General features: G+C 41.8%; 1 protein-coding gene across 4 annotated transcripts in view; it reads right to left on the bottom strand.

Annotated features, from left to right (window-relative positions):
• LOC117421124 (E3 ubiquitin-protein ligase RNF38) overlaps positions 1–22000 on the bottom strand; it is a 182296-nt gene that overhangs the window by 38808 nt on the left and 121488 nt on the right. For all 4 annotated transcript variants that reach the window (XM_034035086.3, XM_034035087.3, XM_034035088.3 and 1 more), the window contains one exon: positions 7631–7824. In XM_034035086.3, the coding sequence (XP_033890977.1) occupies positions 7631–7824 (194 nt within the window). The remainder of the gene's footprint in view (positions 1–7630; positions 7825–22000) is intronic.

Below are 22000 nucleotides of genomic sequence, written 5' to 3' on the forward strand. Positions count from 1 at the left end.
ATCCCTGAACACAGCAAGAAGGTTCAGTGCACAGACTAAAGATCCATGACTTGCAGAATTAAGCAGGTGCCCTGCTTGCAAGTAGTCAAGTCTTGAAGACTGAAGGCAATCTGCAGCATTTGAACTCAGTGAGAACAGGTTTCAGGAAGACAAAGCCAGCAAGAATCATATCAAATTTCATCAAATTGTTAATCAAGAAATTTGCTTCAGCTCTGGTTTTGGCATCAAATTGCTCAATACCATTTTCAAATGCTTATCTAGCAATGGGTCACATTTTGACCATGAAAGAAGCAGTTCCAAGAAATTACCATGGTTTATTTCTGAATCTTCAAGTGTGTAAGCCTCTTCTCCATGCTGGGCTCTGTACCCTATACCTCGTCTTCCAATGTACAGAATTGCTTCAGTGACTGCTCTTCTTTCTTTTACTTGCTGTTGATGTAGGTCTGCTAATTCTTTATTAATTTTACTTTCTAGGTTTCTCTCATTTTAAGCAGCCAGATATCCAGCAACAGCTCTTGAATGGCAACCTGAAATCTCATGCTTTTCTAATTTTCACATAAACACTCTTCACTGAAACAGTGACTCCACCTTGTACAAACGACGAATCCTCATTATCAGAGAATGCCATGCAAACATTGCAGAAAAGTTTATTGTCATTCTGGGAACAAGAGATCTACTTTCTTTGAATTTTTGGGGAACTGTCTTATACTTCCCTATAGTACGTCTTCACTGGGTCAAAAGGGAAGATTTTTACAATTTGGCTGAATAGGATGTTCAGGTAAAAAAGTCAATTTTCCCACGACTGAAGCATAGAAAATAACTACTTTCTGCCTCACTGACCATGTCAGTTTCAGTATCGCTCTCAATTGCAACATCTGACTGAGCTTTCTCTTCCCTTTCGAATTGTACATCACACTCGTCAGCAGCAGACTGAACAGCTACTGCATCTGTGCAGCTTGTATCTAGCATGGTTTGCACTGGAGTGATCTCATCAATGAAAGCACTGTTTAGATCATGAGTGTAAGCAGGGGTATTACCTACAAGTTGGCAGCAGAAAGTGAGGAAGTCTGTAAATACTTCTGTTGAAGATTGAGTACGTTTACAAAAAGAAAGCTTCTTCTGTTTAGTATCTTCCTGTGACAAGCTGGCTTTAGTGGTTACGTCAGACCAGAAAGGAGTACACAGACAGACAGTAGTGGTGAGTGAATCTGAGACGCTGCTGCGCTCAGTGTTTTATTAGCACACAGAAAATAAAAAGGTTGAACAAAACAGAAGACAGGACACGGCACTTCACGCCAAAATAAATATAGACAAAATGGACTAACACTTAAACAAACGATGGGCTAACAGACAAACAAACACGGTGAGTAAAAATAAACATACAAGTATCGTGCTGGTCCTACCAGCACGCAATAGCAATTGTTATTTCTTACTTTATTTCTCCTTCTCTCTCTCCCGTTCACTACTCACCGAACACCCAACCCCGAGTGAGTAAAACGTGCATCTATATATATACTGTTGTGCTGGGATTCAATTATTAATTAATTATTCACTTGAATCCCAGCACGTGAACTAATTCTGTGCAACCCCGTGCTCACATATTATTACATCATTTAAATGCACGTGAAGTCAATCCCCATGTCTAAATACAATTATACATTTTAAACACTTGTGCTCATTACCCACATTATATCCCGTGTACCAACAACAATACACCAACATTAACATATGCAACATACAACATATAACACACAAATGCACACGGGGCGGGGCACATTGCCACACTTCCTCTGATTTTTTTTTCTTTGTGCATCTTAGTCTTTCCCATCCAGATGCCCTCTTTTTTCCCCCCCAACATGCAAATCTAGGTCTTTTTCTTTTGACATTTTTTACAAGCAGCAGATGTTCCTAGAGTGTAAATTTACAAGAGTAATGATATTTAAATCAAAGCAACAACCAAAAAAGTACATGAGTCAATTGAATTAAAAGGAGCGCACTAACTAGGAATGATCCCATGGTTAATACAGAGGATGGTACCAAACTAGTACGCAAGTTAATACCAAATGCAGCAAACAAAGCAGCTGAAGATTGTCCCCGGCTGCATATTACATTTTTTAGTTAGTAAGTTGAATAGATATGAAAAATCCCAAAATATATTACCAACTGTTATGAAACTGAACTACTCATCACCAAAAATTATATAAAATGATTTAAAATCTTCTGAAAATATATATATAAAAAAAAAAACACATTATATATATTACACACACACATACTGCACATATATACATATATATACAGTATATATACAGTGCCTTGCAAAAGTATTCAGACCCCTGACCAATTCTCTCATATTACTGAATTACAAATGGTACATTGAAATTTCGTTATGTTTGATATTTTATTTTAAAACACTGAAACTCAAAATCAATTATTGTAAGGTGACATTGGTTTTATGTTGGGAAATATTTTTAAGAAAAATAAAAAACTGAAATAAATATCTTGCTTGCATAAGTATTCAAGCCCCACACATTAATATTTGGTAGAGCCACCTTTCGCTGCAATAACAGCTTTAAGTCTTTTGGGGTAAGTATGTACCAGCTTTGCACACAGTGTCGGAGTGATTTTGGCCCATTCTTCTTGGCAGATTTGCTCCAGGTTGTTCAGGTTGGTTGGACGACGCTTGTGGACCGCAATTTTCAAATAGTGCCACAGATTCTCAATGGGATTGAGATCAGGACTTTGACTGGGCCACTGTAGGACATTCACCTTTTTGTTCTTGAGCCACTCCAATGTTGCTTTGGCCTTGTGCTTGGGATCATTGTCCTGCTGAAAGGTGAATTTCCTCCCAAGCTTCAGTTTTTTAGCGGACTGAAGCAGGTTCTCTTGCAGTATTTCCCTGTATTTTGCTCCATCCATTCTTCCACACCATCATGCTGAAGCATCCCCACAACATGATGCTGCCACCACCACACTTCACTGTAGGGATGGTGTGTCTTGAGGCATGGGCAGTGTTAGGTTTGCGCCACACATAGTGCTTTGAGTTTTGGCCACAAAGCTCTATCTTGGTCTCATCTGACCACAAAACCTTTTCCCACATTGCAGCTGGGTCACTCTCATGCTTTCTGGCAAACTCCAGACGTGCTTTCAGATGGTACTTTTTGAGTAACAGCTTCTTTCTTGCCACCCTCCCATACAGGCCAGTGTTATGCAGAGCTCTTGATATGGTTGACTGGTGCACCATTACACCACTCCCAGCCACTGAACTCTGTAGCTCCTTCAAAGTGATTGTTGGCCTCTCTGTGGCTTCTCTCACAAGTCTCCTTCTTGATTGAGCGCTGAGTTTTGAGGGCCGGCCTTTTCTTGGCAGTGCCTGGGTGGTGTGATGCAGCTTCCACTTCCTCATTATTGATCCAACTGTGCTCACTGGGATATCCAAACACTTGGATATTATTTTGTACCGTTTCCCTAATCTATGCATTTGTATTATTTTATCTCTAACTTCTGTAGAATGCTCTTTGGTCTTCATTTTCCTTCAGATTCACAGCCTGACCAATGATCCTTCAACAGTGGGGTTTTTACCCAGAAAATGTGACAGCAACTTTAATGGTTCACAGGTGGAGGCCAATGGTAAGGTAACTGTGTCTTCGTGAGGGCAATTTCTTTCATTGGTGTAAACTGGGAGCTTCCACAGCACAGGGGTTGAATACTTATGCAAGCAAGATATTTCAGTTTTTTTTATTTTTCTTAAAAATAGTTCCCAACATAAAACCAATGTCACCTTACAATAATTGATTTTGAGTTTCAGTGTTTTAAAATAAAATATCAAACAGAACGAAATTTCAATGTACCATTTGTAATTCAGGAATATGAGAGAATTGGTCAGGGGTCTGAATACTTTTGCAAGGCACTGTATGTATATATATATATATATATATGTATATATATATATATATATATATATATATATATATATATATATTCTTCAATAATAAGAATATCACGTTTAAATTGGTTGTTTCTGAGTAGCCTATACTGCCCCTTTAAAAATAAAAACAAACAAAAAAAACAGAGTTGAAAAGTCAAATCACACAGACAGGCACCGTGTCCAAGAAGCGGGGTATCACAAAGATCAGAAAAAAAGACTACAAAACAGATATACACAACCAAACAATTTACACAGATACTCGCATATCTGTATTTCCACTGCATGACATACTGCATTTTTTAAGGAAATAAAAGCAGTGCCTATCCAAATGTGTTTTTACATCCATTTCCAAGATTTCACAGAATTTTGTTAAAATTCATGATTTTCACGATTTCCTTGACCTCTGTGACAAAATCGTATCTTTAACCATAATTCAGATATCGATGACAGTTAGTATAGGTTCATTTTCTTGACTTCACACACTTTACAACCCCTTTCTTTTGAAGTTAGGTGCAGGCCATTTTATCATGAGAGGGGGGCCAGTACACACACATACGCAAAAATATGCTGCTGCTGCTCTCCGTCAGACTGGAAAGAGGTGGATGGAAAGCCTCCAGTTCCACAGACTGGTTGACATGGAATGCCGAGATCGTCTTCGGCAAGAAGTCAGGATTAGTACAGTGCGCAACCTTTGTGCTGGCCTCAATGTACTTATCTGAACAAGGCTCTCCGGTCAGGTCAGCCTTGAAAGGAAAAATGGCGCCGAGATTTGTGAGCAGCTTTGATATACAATATTCAGGTTTTGAGTCTTTAGGCGGTAAATACCCATACGGTAATGGTTACATTTCATACTTGAATGGGAAATACTAAAAAGACTACAACATGGGCTGTTAATGTTTTTTTTTTTTTTTAAATGGACATTCATTTTAAGGAAATAAATCCAGAAAACCTCAACAGAATTCCGAGGAAATTTTATGCCAGTGCAAGAAGTTCAACTGGCAACCAGTACTGTCTCTAGTTTTAAGACCAGCAATAACGTCTTCCTGTCAGTAATGAAAACTTTCAGAAAAGCCAGTAAAGACAATGCAAACACCACCCACACATTATCGACCTGGATTAAGCACCTGCGGGAATCTAAAGCCCATTCACCGGATACCGCGACCCCAGTTGTCCGGTGCAGAGCTTTTGTCAAAATGCCCTCCCGATGTAACAGCCTTTTACCTGCACACACTCAGAGCTCTGCTCTGCAAATCCTGAACACTAGACTCTACTGGCACTCCCGTGGAGCGATGGGAATACATTTCCTCTGCGAAATGATGCCCATTAAGCAACAAAGTCAGTCTCTCACAAAGCTACACAACCACTGCTTGAGAGGTATAGCGGTGCACCTACTTTCAGAAGCCGGGCTGCATCAAGGGAAATAATGTCTGTAACCGAACATCGATCTGAAAGCAGTTTGCTAAACTACTGACTCCAATACTGCAAAACAGAAAACAGTGGAGTTCAATTTTATCCACAACTCACCTAAAATCTGACTCCAGCCTCCTTTGCAGCTGCGCCGCTTCCTTCCTCCGTTTCATTTGAAACCCCGCCCAAACCATCCACATTATCAGCTTGTACTCCGCCCTCTACTTAGATGCTGCTTGCAATGCCGGAATTTACAATAAATGGAAACGTGCAGTTTATTTTTAATAAGTAAAGCTTAAAACGAATTATTGAATACAAAATTAAATGTTTTGTCATTTGGGACTATATAACACTGTGGATGTACACGTAATAAAAGTGTATTGATTTTTTTAAATATCTATACAGAGAGAGAGAGAGAGAGAGAGAGAGAGAGAGAGAGAGAGAGAGAGAGAGATTCATTGGGGCGTGTCTTCAGGAATACGGGTAAAGAAAAAATACGCCTCCCAAGCAGACATCCTGAAAAGACCTTTGAGAGAGACTTTAAATTTAAACATGTAAAAACTTGTCAGGATGTTAACAAATTACAGGTATAATGCTGCATGTTTCGGAAACCCACTACTTACTCTAAGTGACTTTGACATAAAAAAACAAACAAAAAAAAAACAGACATTTAAAATGTCCCCTTAAGCAGTTGTTATATAAGCAGGCTTTGCTGCAAGTCCTTTTGTCTGCAACTGCATACTGTGTGCGTGTGTTTATACTTAAGGACAAGCATTTAGTAAACGTTAACCACATTTTAATAAAACAAAATGAAAAACACACAATTTCTAGTAATTTAACTAATAATCTTTACAAAAAACAAACATTTCATTTAAAGTATTCATTCATGACAAAAGTATTGACACCATTGCTTTAGTATTTTGTTTGTCCTCCATTTGCTTTTCTTATGGCTTTCTGATGTTTATGACAATTCTTGTTGGTGAAATCTAGCTTGCATATTTCCTTTAGCCCAGACAGATTGGCTACACAATGCCTGGCTACAGCTTTTTTCAGATCAGTCCAAAGCATTTCTATTGGATTGAGATCTGGTGATTGCAAAGACCATTCCATAACTTTTATATTTGTTTGCTTCAAGAATTCCAGTTGACTTAGGGTCATTGTCGTGTTGGCTACCAATCAGCCTACAAGCAGATGGTATCATTGTACTCTGCAGTCCCGGAACTGTTAAAACACACCAATATCAAACCACCTCCATATTTAACTGTAGGTACAGGTTTTCTTCATTTAAGGCTTTCCCTTTTTTCCCCCCTAACATACTGGGATCCAATTTTGGGGAAAGGTTATATTTTAATCTCACTGGACAACAGAATTTTTTCAAATTCAGATTCCTGTTCATATTTCTTTTTATGAATTTTCTTTAAAAGTGGTTTGCAGCAAGGTCTAAGTGCACACAGCTCTTCTGTGTTCAGGTGCCTTTGTACAGTTCTTTCATGTACCATTACACACAATGCTTCGAAATCATTCTTTAAGTCCTTGGCTAACCCTTTAAGTACCGTGATTGCATAAACATGATCATACTGAAGTGTCTTTCTGGGCCTGTGAGGGTAAACACGATAAAAACGAACTTCATTTTATTGACTTACAAGACCACCACACTTTGCCGTACAGATTGGAAACGCATATCATTGCATAGGGAGGGATTGAATTTCACTCCCCGATAAATATTTTTCAGCAGCGCACAGAAAGAAAACATGAGAGGAACTTGTTAGAGATGTGAAAGAAACAGAAAAGCACTGTAAAAATCAGATGTATTTGACAATTATATTAGAACATTTATTCTGTCTCATATGTTTTAATATATATGTTTTACAGCTTGGACAGATCGGAAATGCTGATCAGACTTCCATATTTTTCGACATGCCAAGCAATACCACAGTTCACAAAAAGGGACAAAAACAGGTGTGAGTAATCATGACTGGTAATGAGAAGCAGCACATAACTGTAATGCCCTGTGATAGCAGACGGCTGCAAACTGCCTCCATACGTCGTTTTCTTATACTGTATGCATAACTGAGGTTTTATCTTTGTAAATGCATCTTTACTTGAGATTTTATTTTTTCCTCAAATTGAGGGTGGGAAATTTGGGTATATACACACTGGCCTTTATGCTCCGATGCCAGACATTTCATGCAAGTGTTTTTGCCTGTGAACCAGTTTTATAAGCTTGTGTGTATCTGTATATGACTGTTTTTGCCTTGATGTTGCCTGGGTGCTGGTGTCTCTCTCTTACTGTACCTTCTCCTGTTCCGAGCCGGTGTGTTGCATCTTTCCCCTGAGAAATGGTGTTGGTTGGGTCTAGCTGAAGGGGGCCGACGATTTGATGGCATCTCCCATGGTCTCATTGGTGGAGATGGGGCAGGGGAGGCAGAGGTGAAATCGAAGACTGAATGAGAAAGCCGCTGGCGCTTGGGGCTCGGGCTGTCTTCACTCTGCATTGAGAAAAACATGGAAAGATTAGGTTGAGAGCAAAACATAAAAAGGCATCACACAGGTACAGTAACAGATGGTGACACAATCTTTAAAATAACAAAAGTTTACAGTTTTATAAACTGAATAATAACCCCATAGAAGGGCTTTAAAACCCTGAAATAAAAATGATTACTTAGTTGCCTTGCAAATTCAACATAGGTATGTTATTCAGTGCAAGATACACACAAGCAGTGTATTTGTGTTTTCACAGTAGATGTGTCAAAATTGGCTTACCCCAGTGTAAACTAGGGATGGGTCAGTGTAGTCCAGGGGTGCCCAATCCTGGTCCTGGAGGGCCGATGCCCTCCTGGTTTTTGTTCAAACTGTACACTAAATTGATTAATTGGACCAATTAAGCTTCTAATAAGGGCTTGATTGGTCCAATTAAGTGATTTAGGGCATAATTGCAACAAAAGCCAGGAGGGACATCGGCCCTCCAGGACCAGGATTGGACACCCCTGGTGTAGTCGATTACACAAAATAAAAAAATAAAAATAACTATTCGAATAGCATATTAGATATTCAAGTAAACATCTTTTTTTTAAATGCTTACCCCTGACAAGTGTTAAGTCAGATGTTGTTTGCATATTAAATGTAAGGACCCTAATCAATCATGCAATGCTTGTAACAGCACAATGTATTGCCTTGTTTTTAGCTAATGTTAACAGATCCCTGCTTGACTTCCTCTGTAATGACTGCACACAGCAGCTTTTGCGCTGTTCCTAGGCCAATCGTGAAACAGCTTCCGGGAGCACGGCACTGGCAAACTTTAAATGTGTAAACTGAAATAAAATAAATGTACTAATAAGAAAAAGCAAGATACTTGGGAGTTGGAAAGGTTTTTTTTTTTGTTTTTTTTTTTTTAAACTCTGGACTGCAGTTCAATGTAAAACATCTACTGCTGACTTTCTGTGAATGGACAATAATGTCAACACTTGTTAATGACCATTAAAAGTACAACCAGGTATGTCCCTTGTTATTAAGCATTATGCTACTGTAGCTCATTTGCACCGGTGCTCCAGTTCAAGCGCATGCACACACATCACCATCTACATTGGTTGGGTCTAAAAGTGAACTATGCAAAGAGCCAGCTGGTGCCAGCCCTGATAGTTACCTATCTAGGTGTGCACCTGGACTCAGGGCTCATGTTGGCCACTCTGTCGGCTGACAGAGTGAAGAGAGTAACCGCCTGCCTAGAGTTATTTTAACTCGGCAGGGCAATACCAACAGTGGCTTTCCAGAGGCTTCAAGGGCTTGATGGCAGCAGCATCCAATATCCTCCCACTGGGTCTTCTGCATATGCGCCCCCTGCAGGTTTGGTTCAACCGTGACCTCCTATTGACAGTGTCCAATCGCTGTCTTCAGGCACTCTCTTGGTGGAGACAGCTCTGCGTTTCCACCGCTTGCACTGCTCCCACCACGTCTGGAGAAGATAAGACAGGACCGGGCCAGGGTGCTCCAAATAGCCTCTTACTGGCCCAGGAGAGTCTGGTTCTCCTCCCTGATGCAGCTCCTGAGCGGCCAGCTGTGGGAACTGCTGATGCGTTGTGACCTGCTTATTCAGACGCAGGGCACTTTATGGAACCCCAACCCATCGAGCCTGCAGCTCTGGGTTTGGCCCCTAAACGGTTGCATTTGAGCCATCTGGGGCTATTGAAATGGTGATTGACACTCTACAAAATGCTAGGGCAGCCTCTACCTGTTCCCAGTATGGGTACAAGTGGGGCGTGTTTTAGGCGTGGTGCTTGGTTTTGAACCCACGAGATGCCCTATGGCAGTTATACTGCAATTTTTACAGGACCTTTTTGATGAAAGGAAATATCCTTCTACTCAAAAGGTCTATTTGGCAGCCATTTTGGTGTACCACGTAAAACTCGATTCAGTCTCCCCAGGAGCTCATTTCCTGGTGGGACCATTTTTGAAAGGCACACGGCAGCTTAGGCCACCGGTGAATGATTTAGTTCCTTGTTGGAGATTAAATGTAGTGCTCAATGCACTGACAAAACCACCATTTTTAGTATATTATGTTGACAGGACTAAAAGCTACAGGCAGTCAGAACAAGTTTTTCTTTGTTACAGGGCCAAGTTCCAGGGACAGGTGCTGTCTAAACAGCGTCTGTCCAAATGGCTGACAGGCACAGTCCAGACTGCTTACGAACTGGCAAATCTGACCTCGCCTGAGAAGCTCACCAGCCATTCCACCAGGGGTCAGGGCGACTTCATGGGCTTTGTTCCAGGGTGGATCTATCCAGGACAAATGCAGTGCAGCGGACTGGGCTTCCTCCCATACATTTCCCAGGTTCTATCTGCTGAATGTTGTGGACCCACAGAATCTTGGATTTGGCACCATAGTACTGAGGGTGGCTACCCAGTCCACCCTCAAGACAGAACATTAGAGGTGAGTTCATCTTAAATGTTTTTCAGATTGCTGGAATTTTTTTCAGCTCAAGTGAGCTTGCTAGCTTTGTAGTTCAGTGTTGTATACCGTCCTTGTGACACCTAGGGTACACTGGACCATTTGTAATGGTTAATATTCCCTTCTTGAAAGGGAACGTTGAGTTATTATAACCGTGGTTCCTTCAAATAGGAATATTAACCATTAACTTTGAGGTTGCAGCATTCATTGTCGCAATTCTCGTAGGAAAATGACGATGTTACCAGGGCACACAGCTGCCTTATGCTGCGGGGGCGGAGCAGCAGCCGCATCACACTGCACTGACGAGTGTCTTCTTTTTTCAGGTTCGGGTTCTTAAAGGGAAACACCCATTTGTAATGGTTAATATTCCTATTTTAGGGAACCAGGGTTATGATAATAACCCAACGTTTGTACTCTTCGTGAACCCGACCGGCTCTTCTGAAAAGTAAACTTAAAACCTTACCGGCTTACACTGTTTGTTTGTAGTACACTGTCACAAAGACGGCCAGAGTGGGTGGCGTCAGACCAGAAAGGAATCCAAACAAAGACAGTGGTTGTGATGAGCTGAGTGCAATGGCTGCACTCAGCGTTTATTAACAAATAAAAGGGTTGTAAACACACAAAACAGGACACGGCACTTGCGCCAAAATAAAGAGACAGACAAAACGGACTAACACTAAACAAACGGTGCACGGAGACAAACAAACACGGTGAGAACAAACACTTATCTTTACTATTTTACACTATTTAGTTTCTCCTCTCTCTCTCACCCGTTCTCCTCTTCCGAACACCCAACCCTGACTGAACGAAATGTGCGTCTATATATACTATTGTGCTGGGATTCAATTACTAATTAATTATTCACTTGAATCCCAGCACGTGAATTAATTCTGTGCAACCCCGTGCTCACATATTACATTTAACCAGCACGTGAAGTGATTTGTGCTCTCCTCGTGCCTAAATACAAATCTACACTTTAAATACACGTGAAACACAGACCCGTTTATATCCCGTGTACCAATCTATACACCAACATTTACACACGCAACATACACACAAAACACACAAATGCACACAGGGGCGGGGCGCATTGCCACATATACCCCCCCTTGTGCGCAGCACACATGGCCTCAACGGCCACCTCCCCCCTTAAAAATCCAGCAGTCCAGGACAAAGTCTCGGGCTGGGAAGGGAGGCTTCAGTGGGCCCATGGCTGGCCATGCTGTCAGCACCCCTGCCGGTAGTGGCACGGCTGACAGCCTGTTGGTCCCGTCCTGCAGCGAAAAAGCTGCGGGGGCAGGTGGTCCCCCGACCTCCCCCTTCTTCGTAGCCGGCAGCTCCCTCCTGTGGGGCTCCGGCCACAAGAACTCCTGCAGCGAAAAAGCTGCGGGGGAAAGTGGTCTCCAGACCTCCTCCCCCTTCTTCGTGGCCGGCAGCTCCCCTTTCTGGGGCTCCGGCCACCGTACTCCCTGCGGAGGTACGGGCAGCAGAGGCAGCTCCTGCTCCTCTGCTCCGGGCGGTGGCGGAGGCAGAGGCAGCTCCAGCTCCTCTGCTCCTTGCGGTGGTGGTGGCGGAGGCAGAGGCAGCTCCTGCTCCTCTGCTCCTGGAGGTGGTGGAGGCAGAGGCAGCTCCTGCTCCTCTGCTCCTGGAGGTGGTGGAGGCAGAGGCAGCTCCAGCTCCTCTGCTCCTTGCGGTGGTGGTGGCGGAGGCAGAGGCAGCTCCTGCTCCTCTGCTCCTGGAGGTGGTGGAGGCAGAGGCAGCTCCTGCTCCTCTGCTCCTTGCGGTGGTGGTGGCGGAGGCAGAGGCAGCTCCTGCTCCTCTGCTCCTGGAGGTGGTGGAGGCAGAGGCAGCTCCTGCTCCTCTGCTCCTGGAGGTGGTGGAGGCAGAGGCAGCTCCAGCTCCTCTGCTCCTGGCGGTGCTGGCTCCCTCTGCTGTGGCGGCTGGGCATGTGCACGCCGTGCTGCCTTCAGCAGCATAGCGAGAGGCTGCTGGGGGACACCAGCATCCTGCCCTTCTCCCCCCCAAAAATTTTCAGGGGGTTGAGCCTGTAACCCCTCCCCTTCCGGCTCTTGGGGCTGAACCAGCAGGCATTTTCCCTCTGCTGGTGGCTTGGGTCCCAGGGCTGTGGAAGCCCCGACTTGCCTCCCTTTGGGCTGTGGACGCACCGACTCCTCCCTTTTGGGCTGTGGACGCACCGACTCCTCCCTTTTGGGCTGTGGACGCACCGACTCCTCCCTTTTGGGCTGTGGACGCACCGACTCCCCCCTCTTGGGCTGTGGACGTTCGGGCTCCTCCCACTCAGGCGTAGGACGTTCGGGCTCCTCCCACTCAGGCGTAGGACGTTCGGGCTCCTCCCACTCAGGCGTAGGACGTTCGGGCTCCTCCCACTCAGGCGTAGGACGTTCGGGCTCCTCCCACTCAGGCGTAGGACGTTCGGGCTCCTCCCACTCAGGCGTAGGACGTTCGGGCTCCTCCCACTCAGGCGTAGGACGTTCGGGCTCCTCCCACTCAGGCGTAGGACGTTCGGGCTCCTCCCACTCAGGCGTAGGACGTTCGGGCTCCTCCCACTCAGGCGTAGGACGCTCAGGCTCCTCCCACTCGGGCTGTGGACGCTCAGGCTCCTCCCACTCGGGCTGTGGACGCTCAGGCTCCTCCCACTCGGGCTGTGGACGCTCAGGCTCCTCCCACTCGGGCTGTGGACGCTCAGGCTCCTCCCGCTTGGGCTGTGGACGCTCAGGCTCCTCCCCATAACTGCGGAAGGGACAGTGGGCGAACAGGTGATCCTGGTCGCAGAGGAGGCACCCCGACGATGGCTTGTTACATCGCCGTGGATGCCTGGCCCTTAGGCGGCACTCCTCCTCCCTGTCCTTCACCTCTTTATCCGTCTCTGCCTCCCGCTTGGGCTGTGAAGGCAAAACCAGCAGGCATTCACCCTCTGCTGGTGGAGATGGGGACAGCAGGTACTCACCCTCTGCTGGTGGAGATGGGGACAGCAGGTACTCACCCTCTGCTGGTGGAGATGGGGACAGCAGGTACTCCTCTGCTGGTGGTCCTGCTACCTGGGCTGCTGTTCCATTTATGGTTGCCTCCAGGTAGCTGAGGACAAACTCCACACCTTCCTCCAAGGTGTTTGGGGTGTGTTCCTGCTGATAGGCCTCCCATCTCTCACTGTCCATCATCCACAGGGCCCGGACGACCATGGGCAGAGACTGGGCCTCCAGCCCAGCATTCTCCAGGAACCAGCCCCGCAGTTTGATGGCGTCTTCTGCCATTATATATATATTTTTTTTTTTTTTTTTTTTTTTTAAACAAAACCCCTCCTGGTCTGACGCTTGGAGGCGCGGCTATCCCACGATGACACCACGTGTCACAAAGACGGCCAGAGTGGGTGGCGTCAGACCAGACAGGAATTCAAACAAAGACAGTGGTTGTGATGAGCTGAGTGCAATGGCTGCACTCAGCGTTTATTAACAAATAAAAGGGTTGTAAACACACAAAACAGGACACGGCACTTGCGCCAAAATAAAGAGACAGACAAAACGGACTAACACTAAACAAACGGTGCACGGAGACAAACAAACACGGTGAGAACAAACACTTATCTTTACTATTTTACACTATTTAGTTTCTCCTCTCTCTCTCACCCGTTCTCCTCTTCCGAACACCCAACCCTGACTGAACGAAATGTGCGTCTATATATACTATTGTGCTGGGATTCAATTACTAATTAATTATTCACTTGAATCCCAGCACGTGAATTAATTCTGTGCAACCCCGTGCTCACATATTACATTTAACCAGCACGTGAAGTGATTTGTGCTCTCCTCGTGCCTAAATACAAATCTACACTTTAAATACACGTGAAACACAGACCCGTTTATATCCCGTGTACCAATCTATACACCAACATTTACACACGCAACATACACACAAAACACACAAATGCACACAGGGGCGGGGCGCATTGCCACATACACATACACATTTGCCTTTTATTCTTGGGAGAGTAAGAGCATGGCTAGCATTTGGGTAATCGAATACACTAACATTTTGGACCCTGTGTATTTGAATAGGAAACTATTAGAAATTCCCATCCCTAGTGTAAACCCCCAAACCAGTGCAAGACAAATATAGTGAATATAATAAACTCTTGAAAAACAGACAATGTATTCTGTCCAGTTTTTATACAGCATTTTCTATAATACATATTGGTACACTTATTTTTTTTATTGGTTTATTTAGCAAAATCAAACACACAAATACTGCATTTGGAAGTATAAGCATCTTCACTATAAAAATTAAGTTAAGGATGTTTTTTTTTTTTTAATTTGTGTGGAGTAGTGGTTAGGGCTCTGGACTTGACCAGAGGGTCGTGGGTTCAATCCCAGGTGGGGGACACTGCTGCTGTACCCTTGAGCAAGGTACTTTACTTAGATTGCTCCAGTAAAAACCCAACTGTATAAATGGGTAATTGTATGTAAAAATGTGATATCTTGTAACAATTGTAAGTTGCCCTGGATAAGGGTGTCTGCTAAGAAATTAAATAAATAAAATTATTATTATTATTATTATTATTTAAGACTTTTTGTTCCCATCCCGTACATATATATTTTTTTCATTCCCTTCTTGTCAAAAAATGTCCTGTCCCACCTTTCAGGCAGGCTATTTTTCGGGTTACCCTTTTTTATGTGTTTTTCATTCTCATCCTGTTCCCACTTGAGTTTTTTAAATGTCATTCACTACTGTCATATTACCTATTACAATAACAACAAGAACCACACAAACCTACTGCAACCGTTTTATTATGCATAATGTGTTGATAACAGAAAAAAAAAACCACGAGGGCCACAGGCTTTTGAGTTTCACTCCAGTAAGTTTAATTAATCCACTTACTTGCTGAGGTTGACATTTAAAATTAGTTTAGGTATTTTACAGTTTTACTGTAAATGTTGGTTGCAATCAACGATAGCAAGATGCAGTGGGGCTGAATTGAATGGGTGGGCCAGTGACATCACTAAATGGAGTGTGTCAATTAAAATGAGTGTAGCTGATACGAGGGTTATACTGTCTGTCTTGGTAAATATATGGATACCTAGAAGTCTGAGTATGTATTTGTGATAAAGAGAGAAAGGATCAATGCTGTAAATCTCCCTCCCAACTAGAAAGGGTGCTGTGTAAAAGTGAGGGTATGCTGCCTCCTAGATTTGCCACCTCGTGGTAGGTGAAAACCGGAAGGTGACCATATTAGGAGGGGCGCATAGCTGTAAGTACTCCGGACGATTCCATTGCAGTCAGCTGCGGGGCAGCCCTCTATTGGAGAAACCATGGCGACGCATTGACTGCAGGGAGGAGTTTGCTGGGTACAAAGGGGAAGCAGCTACGTCAGTACCTGAGCTTTTGCGCTGAGAGAAATGAGCCACCAGCCGGAGCTGTTCTCGTTTTGTTTTGGGTTACGTGCTGTCTGTGTTTGTCTTTACAGCGGAGGAGTAGGAGCGAGGGGCTGCAGCCACTTAGCCAGCACAATCCCCGGAGCACTTCCCTCACAGCACGGCACCAACCACTCACCACAATCCCTGGAATTACAGAGCACAGTTTTTGTGCACGGAGGATCGTGGATTAGGAGTGTTTTTCTTTTGTTATTTTTGTTATTTTGTTTCTTAAACTTTATTAAATAAATCACAGACATTTTAGGAGAATCTGGTTTGGACATTGTACTTATTGCACCACGTCACTCGCATCCTGTCACAGCATTTCATTGGTTTCATTTTACAACATCTCATATTGATTGGTTTAATATTACAACATCTAAAGTTATTGTAGCTCGTCTGACAAACTAAAGTTTGGTACTGGACTGCTCTTCCTGCAGCCTTCAGTTCCGCTCCCATCGGTTCCCGTTAGATTTATTTATTTATTTATTCCCGTTCCCGCAAACAAAGAGAAATGTATTCCTGTACCATGGGTCTTTATTAATATTATCAGAATGAGCTTTTCAATCAGTAGCCTACTGTTTATATTAACTCTGTACAGTTTACAGTTCACTTGGTACAATAGCCTGTATATACTGTACAGTGACAGGCCAAAAATATTAATAAAATAGATATGATGGTTTTTGTGAACAAAAACAAAAGCATGCCCGGAGGCATAAAATAAGTTTAAAGGCAGATTGAATGGTTTGTAAAGTAAAAGCAATATGTGAAAAATGTCAATATCACTGATAGCTAGAGGTTACACCACCACAACTTGACCGAGAGAAACCAGTTGTGTACAGAGTATGAAGCTAATATCTTCTCACGGGGATGCTTAATTACAGACTGGCCACATACATTTATATAAATTTCAGAGATACACACAAGATGATTTTCTCATTTTACTTCAAATCTGAAATTGTACATTTCTGCACTACTGTGTTGGATATTACATTTATTTTAGTTTTTTGCATGTTGACTCAAACAATCTTTTCCAGTGGGCTATGGTACAGTTTCTGCCTCGAGGCTGTTGAATTTGCCCCTTACAGTACCACCTCCAAATCCCTCACCTCACATACACGATGCCTGTCTAGACTGGAGACGTCCCTACACAGGGTGGTTTCACTACCCTGGCAAGTGGCTGTTTAGACTGAACTCTCCTCCACTCCAAGTAAATGACAGCTGTAACTACTGCAAATTTCAACCCCCCAGTGACTGGTTAATTTGTTATAATGATGCCAAGTTGCACGATCAAAATGACTAACTAGGCTATGGACTGCAACAGCTACATTGAAGTGACTGGAGACATGGTGTCCCCAAAATAAATATACTAGACAATCATATAAACTCAATGATTGAGAAATATCTGCCTTTACATTTTCAATATGCCAATTTGGGCATATTCAGTAGCATATTAAGCTGTACATCTGGTTCTGTTTAATAGCTCTATATAATAGTATAATAGTTTTAAGTAACAATCACAATATCATAATAAACACAAGTTCAATGATTCACTATTTGAAATGAAAAGATTCAGATATAACTGTGGATGGAGCTACTGATGGCAGTAAAAAGCAAAACATCCATAATAAACAGAACACTCTAGATGGCGACTGACATTTATTTAGCCCTTACATCCCTGTGAATACGTATAACAGGATTTTAAAAGGAATATTTTGTTTTTTTCAATATTAAATTGAAAAACACATGTGTAAATTATGTATAGGCTTTAAATTACCAGTACACTTTTATGCAAATCATTTGTTTAAAAAAAAAAAGAAAATCCTTGATATCTATGTAATTTGTCAACAGAAGGGGATATTTATTATTAAAAAAAAGGATTTCCTGTCTGTGGCACCGATCCCTGAACAGTAGAGTTAATGTAACAATGTATTGGAAACTGTGCATTTGATAGATTCTGTGTAAGCTGTTTTTTTTTATTATTATTAATGGTTTTGTTTTCTTCTTTGAATATGATAATGTAAAAAATAAGGGGGGGGGGGGGGGGGGTTTGTTTAGTTTATTCACTTTGTACCCACTGAGATAAAAATAATAATAACACAAATGCTTTTCAAAAGACCATAATTCCCATTGGGCTTTTTAAGTATTATTATGCAGGACAGCCGCTATAAGATTGTTACCGTTGTTTATAATGTGCACAGATTAATCTACCGATTAATGTACCAGTTAATCAACATAATGCCCATAAAATTAACCAATCAAAAATGTTAAATCGAGTGACAGCCCTCATTTCAATATGAAATATGTGGGTTTTTTTTTTTTTTTTTTTTTCTCTTTGTAGTTAAGTCTTTGCAATGTTAAAAATGTTATTTGCTTATTTAGGGCTTCTTTGCTTAGAAAATACTAACCAGGGCTGTTGGTATACATCAGAATGTAATATAAAGAGTGTGTGTGTGTGTGTGTGTACCTGGATATGGTTTAAACATTTAAAACGCTCACACCTGCATAGCATTTAAACGTTCATAAAAATCTACCAAAAGCACATCCCTAGTGGGGATGTGTAACGCTATATTTTTTGGAACCCCACTACTTCCTCTTTAAACCCTTACAATGTAAAAAGAAATGAAAATGTAAAAAGTTCTTGTAGTTCATATTAATGGTTATTTGACTAAATGTTTCAAATGAGGGACTACAACCTTATTATTGGCATATTTTAATATAGTACAGTAACAAATCAAAAGCCATGAAAGGTGCTGGTGCTAGCAGGCACACGCAAACAGTTAGCCTGCGTATCCTAACTTAACCCTAAGCATCCTGAGAAGTGAAAAACTGAACCTGGAGGTTTTTGTGTTTAAAAAAAATAAATTGTTGAGTCTGCTTCTCTGTTAAATTACTTTGTGTAGACCCAATTCAAATTAAATGATGATGCTAAACTGACTTAGTTGAGGTCCCAAACCATTGTGGAACTGAAATAAGCAGTAAACTACATGGGACTGCAAAACAAGCTAGGGATGCTGTGGACTTGGCCCACTTAGAGAAAGGCCGTACTTACTACCCAGTTCCATAATTAGAAAAATAAGCAAACTGGCGTTGTAGCCGACCGCTTAGAGTCTTAGTGCAAATATCTGGAAGATGTTTAGATACTGTACTTCTGTGAGTAGGTCATTTAAATTTTCAAGGTAGCTTAATTTACAGTGCGTATTTAAATTAGTTTGGTTTGTCTGAAAACCATGAGCTGCAGTTCTACTCAGACATGATCTGCCACTTACAACTGGGGGGTGCCAGAATAATAATAAATAAAAAATGTAATGTCTCTTAATACATTATTTTATTATTTCTACATTGTGTCTGTGTATAATACATTAGTATGAATGATGCAATAACACTGTATTCAGCTTACATGTCACAGTTAAAAACAATGGTAATAATGGTATGTCCCTTTCCCTTGGCTGCACAAATACAGTCCGTTTTTTTGGGTTTAAACCTTTATTTAGATTTTACCGAAAACCAATTGGACGTCAAACGGCTGAACGAGTTGAGAAAAATTGGAACTGATCATAAGCGATTTGCATCCCTAATCCACATCCATAGACAAACAATGCATTTCTGGTAATAATAGCCTTGTGTAGATTGTAAATCATGTTATACCTTAGCAATTTTGTTTTACTTGGCACCCCCATATCCAGTGCATAGAACACCTCACCTAATTCCAATGTTAAAAAAAGGATTAGAACCAGTTGAAAATTTTTGGGGTTTCCTATTACCAGTACAAATTCTACTGCCAGTAAGAAGCCCCAAAAAGACTGCTGCCAATAGTTTAACATCAGGGCTCAAGAAAGAGAAATACTTTAAGTTTAGAGAAAGTAATATGGGTGGCTATATTATGAATTTGTTTTGTGCACTACTGGCAGCAGCAGAATCAGTGCCAGTAAAATTCCTAGTACTGGTAGTAACATCTGCCAAAAACAAATTTGGTAACTTCTGTAAAATGGAGCATACTATAAACTGAACTCTTTAAACTTTTATGAACTTGATGCTAGTTTCTCTAAACAAATTACAGAAATTGCTACACACTTTTAGAAACTCATTTCTCAAGCTGCACTTTTGTTTTTAATACACAGTTTCTAAGTAACTTTCTTCATATTTCCAATTTTTCTGTTTTACAGGATGATGCACCTGCACAATCGCTTCCCCACCACCCCCCCACCACCACCACCACAAACTGACTCATTATGTACTGAACAAGGGTACAATGCAGCGGAAACAGAACAGTCTCCAATTCTTAAACACAAAATTGCCTGTCATTGGATCTCTGCATTATTAAGTGTGGTTTTCCAGACTGTCATCGGTAAACTAAAAACAAATTTAAAAAACAACATTTGAGTTTGTAAAATTCACATTTGTAAAATTGTATTTTGAATGTGTTGTTATTGTTATAACTGACTTATTAGAATGCATACTGTGCCCTGCTTGCAAGTCAGACATGCCCCCTCCCCCTGGCTGAGTACTGCTGCTGTAAATAATCCCAAGTCCAAAGTAAGAAATACTATACATCTTTACTAAATTAGTAACTTGCTTGTTCCGTAATTTAAAATCAAGATGGCCAGGATAGTTTGAACATTGTTGGGATGATGTGCTACTCACTTCTATGATAAGTCTCTGAGTCAGTCTAAATTAACTCTTCAGTAGCAGAGGCCAAAACAGATTACCAAATTGGAGAGGCTATGCTCGGATTGAAGTAAAGCAGTAGCAATTCATAGCAAATGGCTCTGCAAGTAAAACAAGCCTGCAAAATAATGCCATTTACAATGCGTGCAAAAATACTGTGAACAAAATATATTTGAAAGTGTATTTGTGTTTAGAGGATCCATTAAGATGTCTTCCTCTCACGAAATGCTACGTCAAGCTCAAGAAGTTAGAACAAAACATGGGCAAATTATATTAAACTTTCCAAACTGCTACCAAAACCAACAAAAAATATCTTCAGAAAAGTTGAGAAATACTGTAACTAACAAAACCATACAAGTGGTTTATTCTACCTTCAACAAATTAGGGACATAAGATTCTGAAAATGCAGTAGTAGCACACACTGTTAAAGGCACTAGTAGCCATCAGCACTGAATTCTAAGCTGTTTTTTCCACCCAAATACTGCACACCACAGTATCTAACCCAAGTCACACTGCATCAGTGGGAGTGATATGGTGACAGAAGGCAAAGCTCATCAGGTACAGTTCTGAGCTGCCTGAAAACTAACCCAAATTGCTAGACATTATAGTTTTATAACTCTGATTACTTAATAATAATAATAATAATAATAATAATAATAATAATAATAATAATAATAATATTTAGCAGACGCCTTTATCCAAGGCAACTTACAGAGACTAGGGTGTGTGAACTACGCATCAGCTGCAGAGTCACTTACAACTACGTCTCACCCGAAAGACGGAGCACAAGGAGGTTAAGTGACAATATCCTGTGTGGCTACTGGCTTGCTGGCATGAGGGTGACTTTTGTGCCCACAGGTTAAGAAGAAAAAAGAAAAAAAAAAAATTTGGGGGGTATGTAAATTTGCTTACTCTATCCTACACTGAAAGGGCTGCAGATACCCGATTTGATAAATATTTTATAAATGACCAGTTCCTCCTGCCTATGCTCCGCTTTTGTACACTGACCGCCTCCTCCGCACGATCCGCCAATTGCATTGCTGTGGCCCGGGAAGCCAGCAGCCTAGATTCAAGCTTGCGAGCACGTAGCTCCCTGTGCTGAAGGCACTGGCTTTGACCGCTACGCCACGGGACCATTTTGTTCAATTAGTGCATCTATGTAACACTTGAAATGTATTTGCTTACGATTGTAAGTCGCCCTGGATAAGGGCGTCTGCTAAGAAATAAATAATAATAATAATAATAATAATAATAATAATAATAATAATAATAATCTATTCATTCCACACAGTTTAAGCTAAACTCAGATATAGCTTTCCTGTGTGTAACTGTGACCGAGTTGTTGAGTGGCGTGTGGGTGGTGACGTCACGGACCAGGAACAGAAATCAAAACAATGAATGGCGGGAGTAACTGAAGCGCAACGGCGCTCAGTGTTTTATTAAATAATAAAATAAAACATTTAAAACAGAAGAAAAGACATACTAAACAAATAGGCGCGTCGGCCAAACAAACAGAAATAAACAAATAAGTATCGCGCTGGTGTAAAAACCAGCACGCTTAGCAGTTGTTTCTATTTTAATTTCCCTCCTTGCTCGCTCTCCCGTACTCTCCTCTGTACACTCTCT

The sequence above is a fragment of the Acipenser ruthenus genome, chromosome 1 (genome assembly GCF_902713425.1).
Source record: "Acipenser ruthenus chromosome 1, fAciRut3.2 maternal haplotype, whole genome shotgun sequence".
NCBI lineage: Eukaryota > Metazoa > Chordata > Actinopteri > Acipenseriformes > Acipenseridae > Acipenser > Acipenser ruthenus.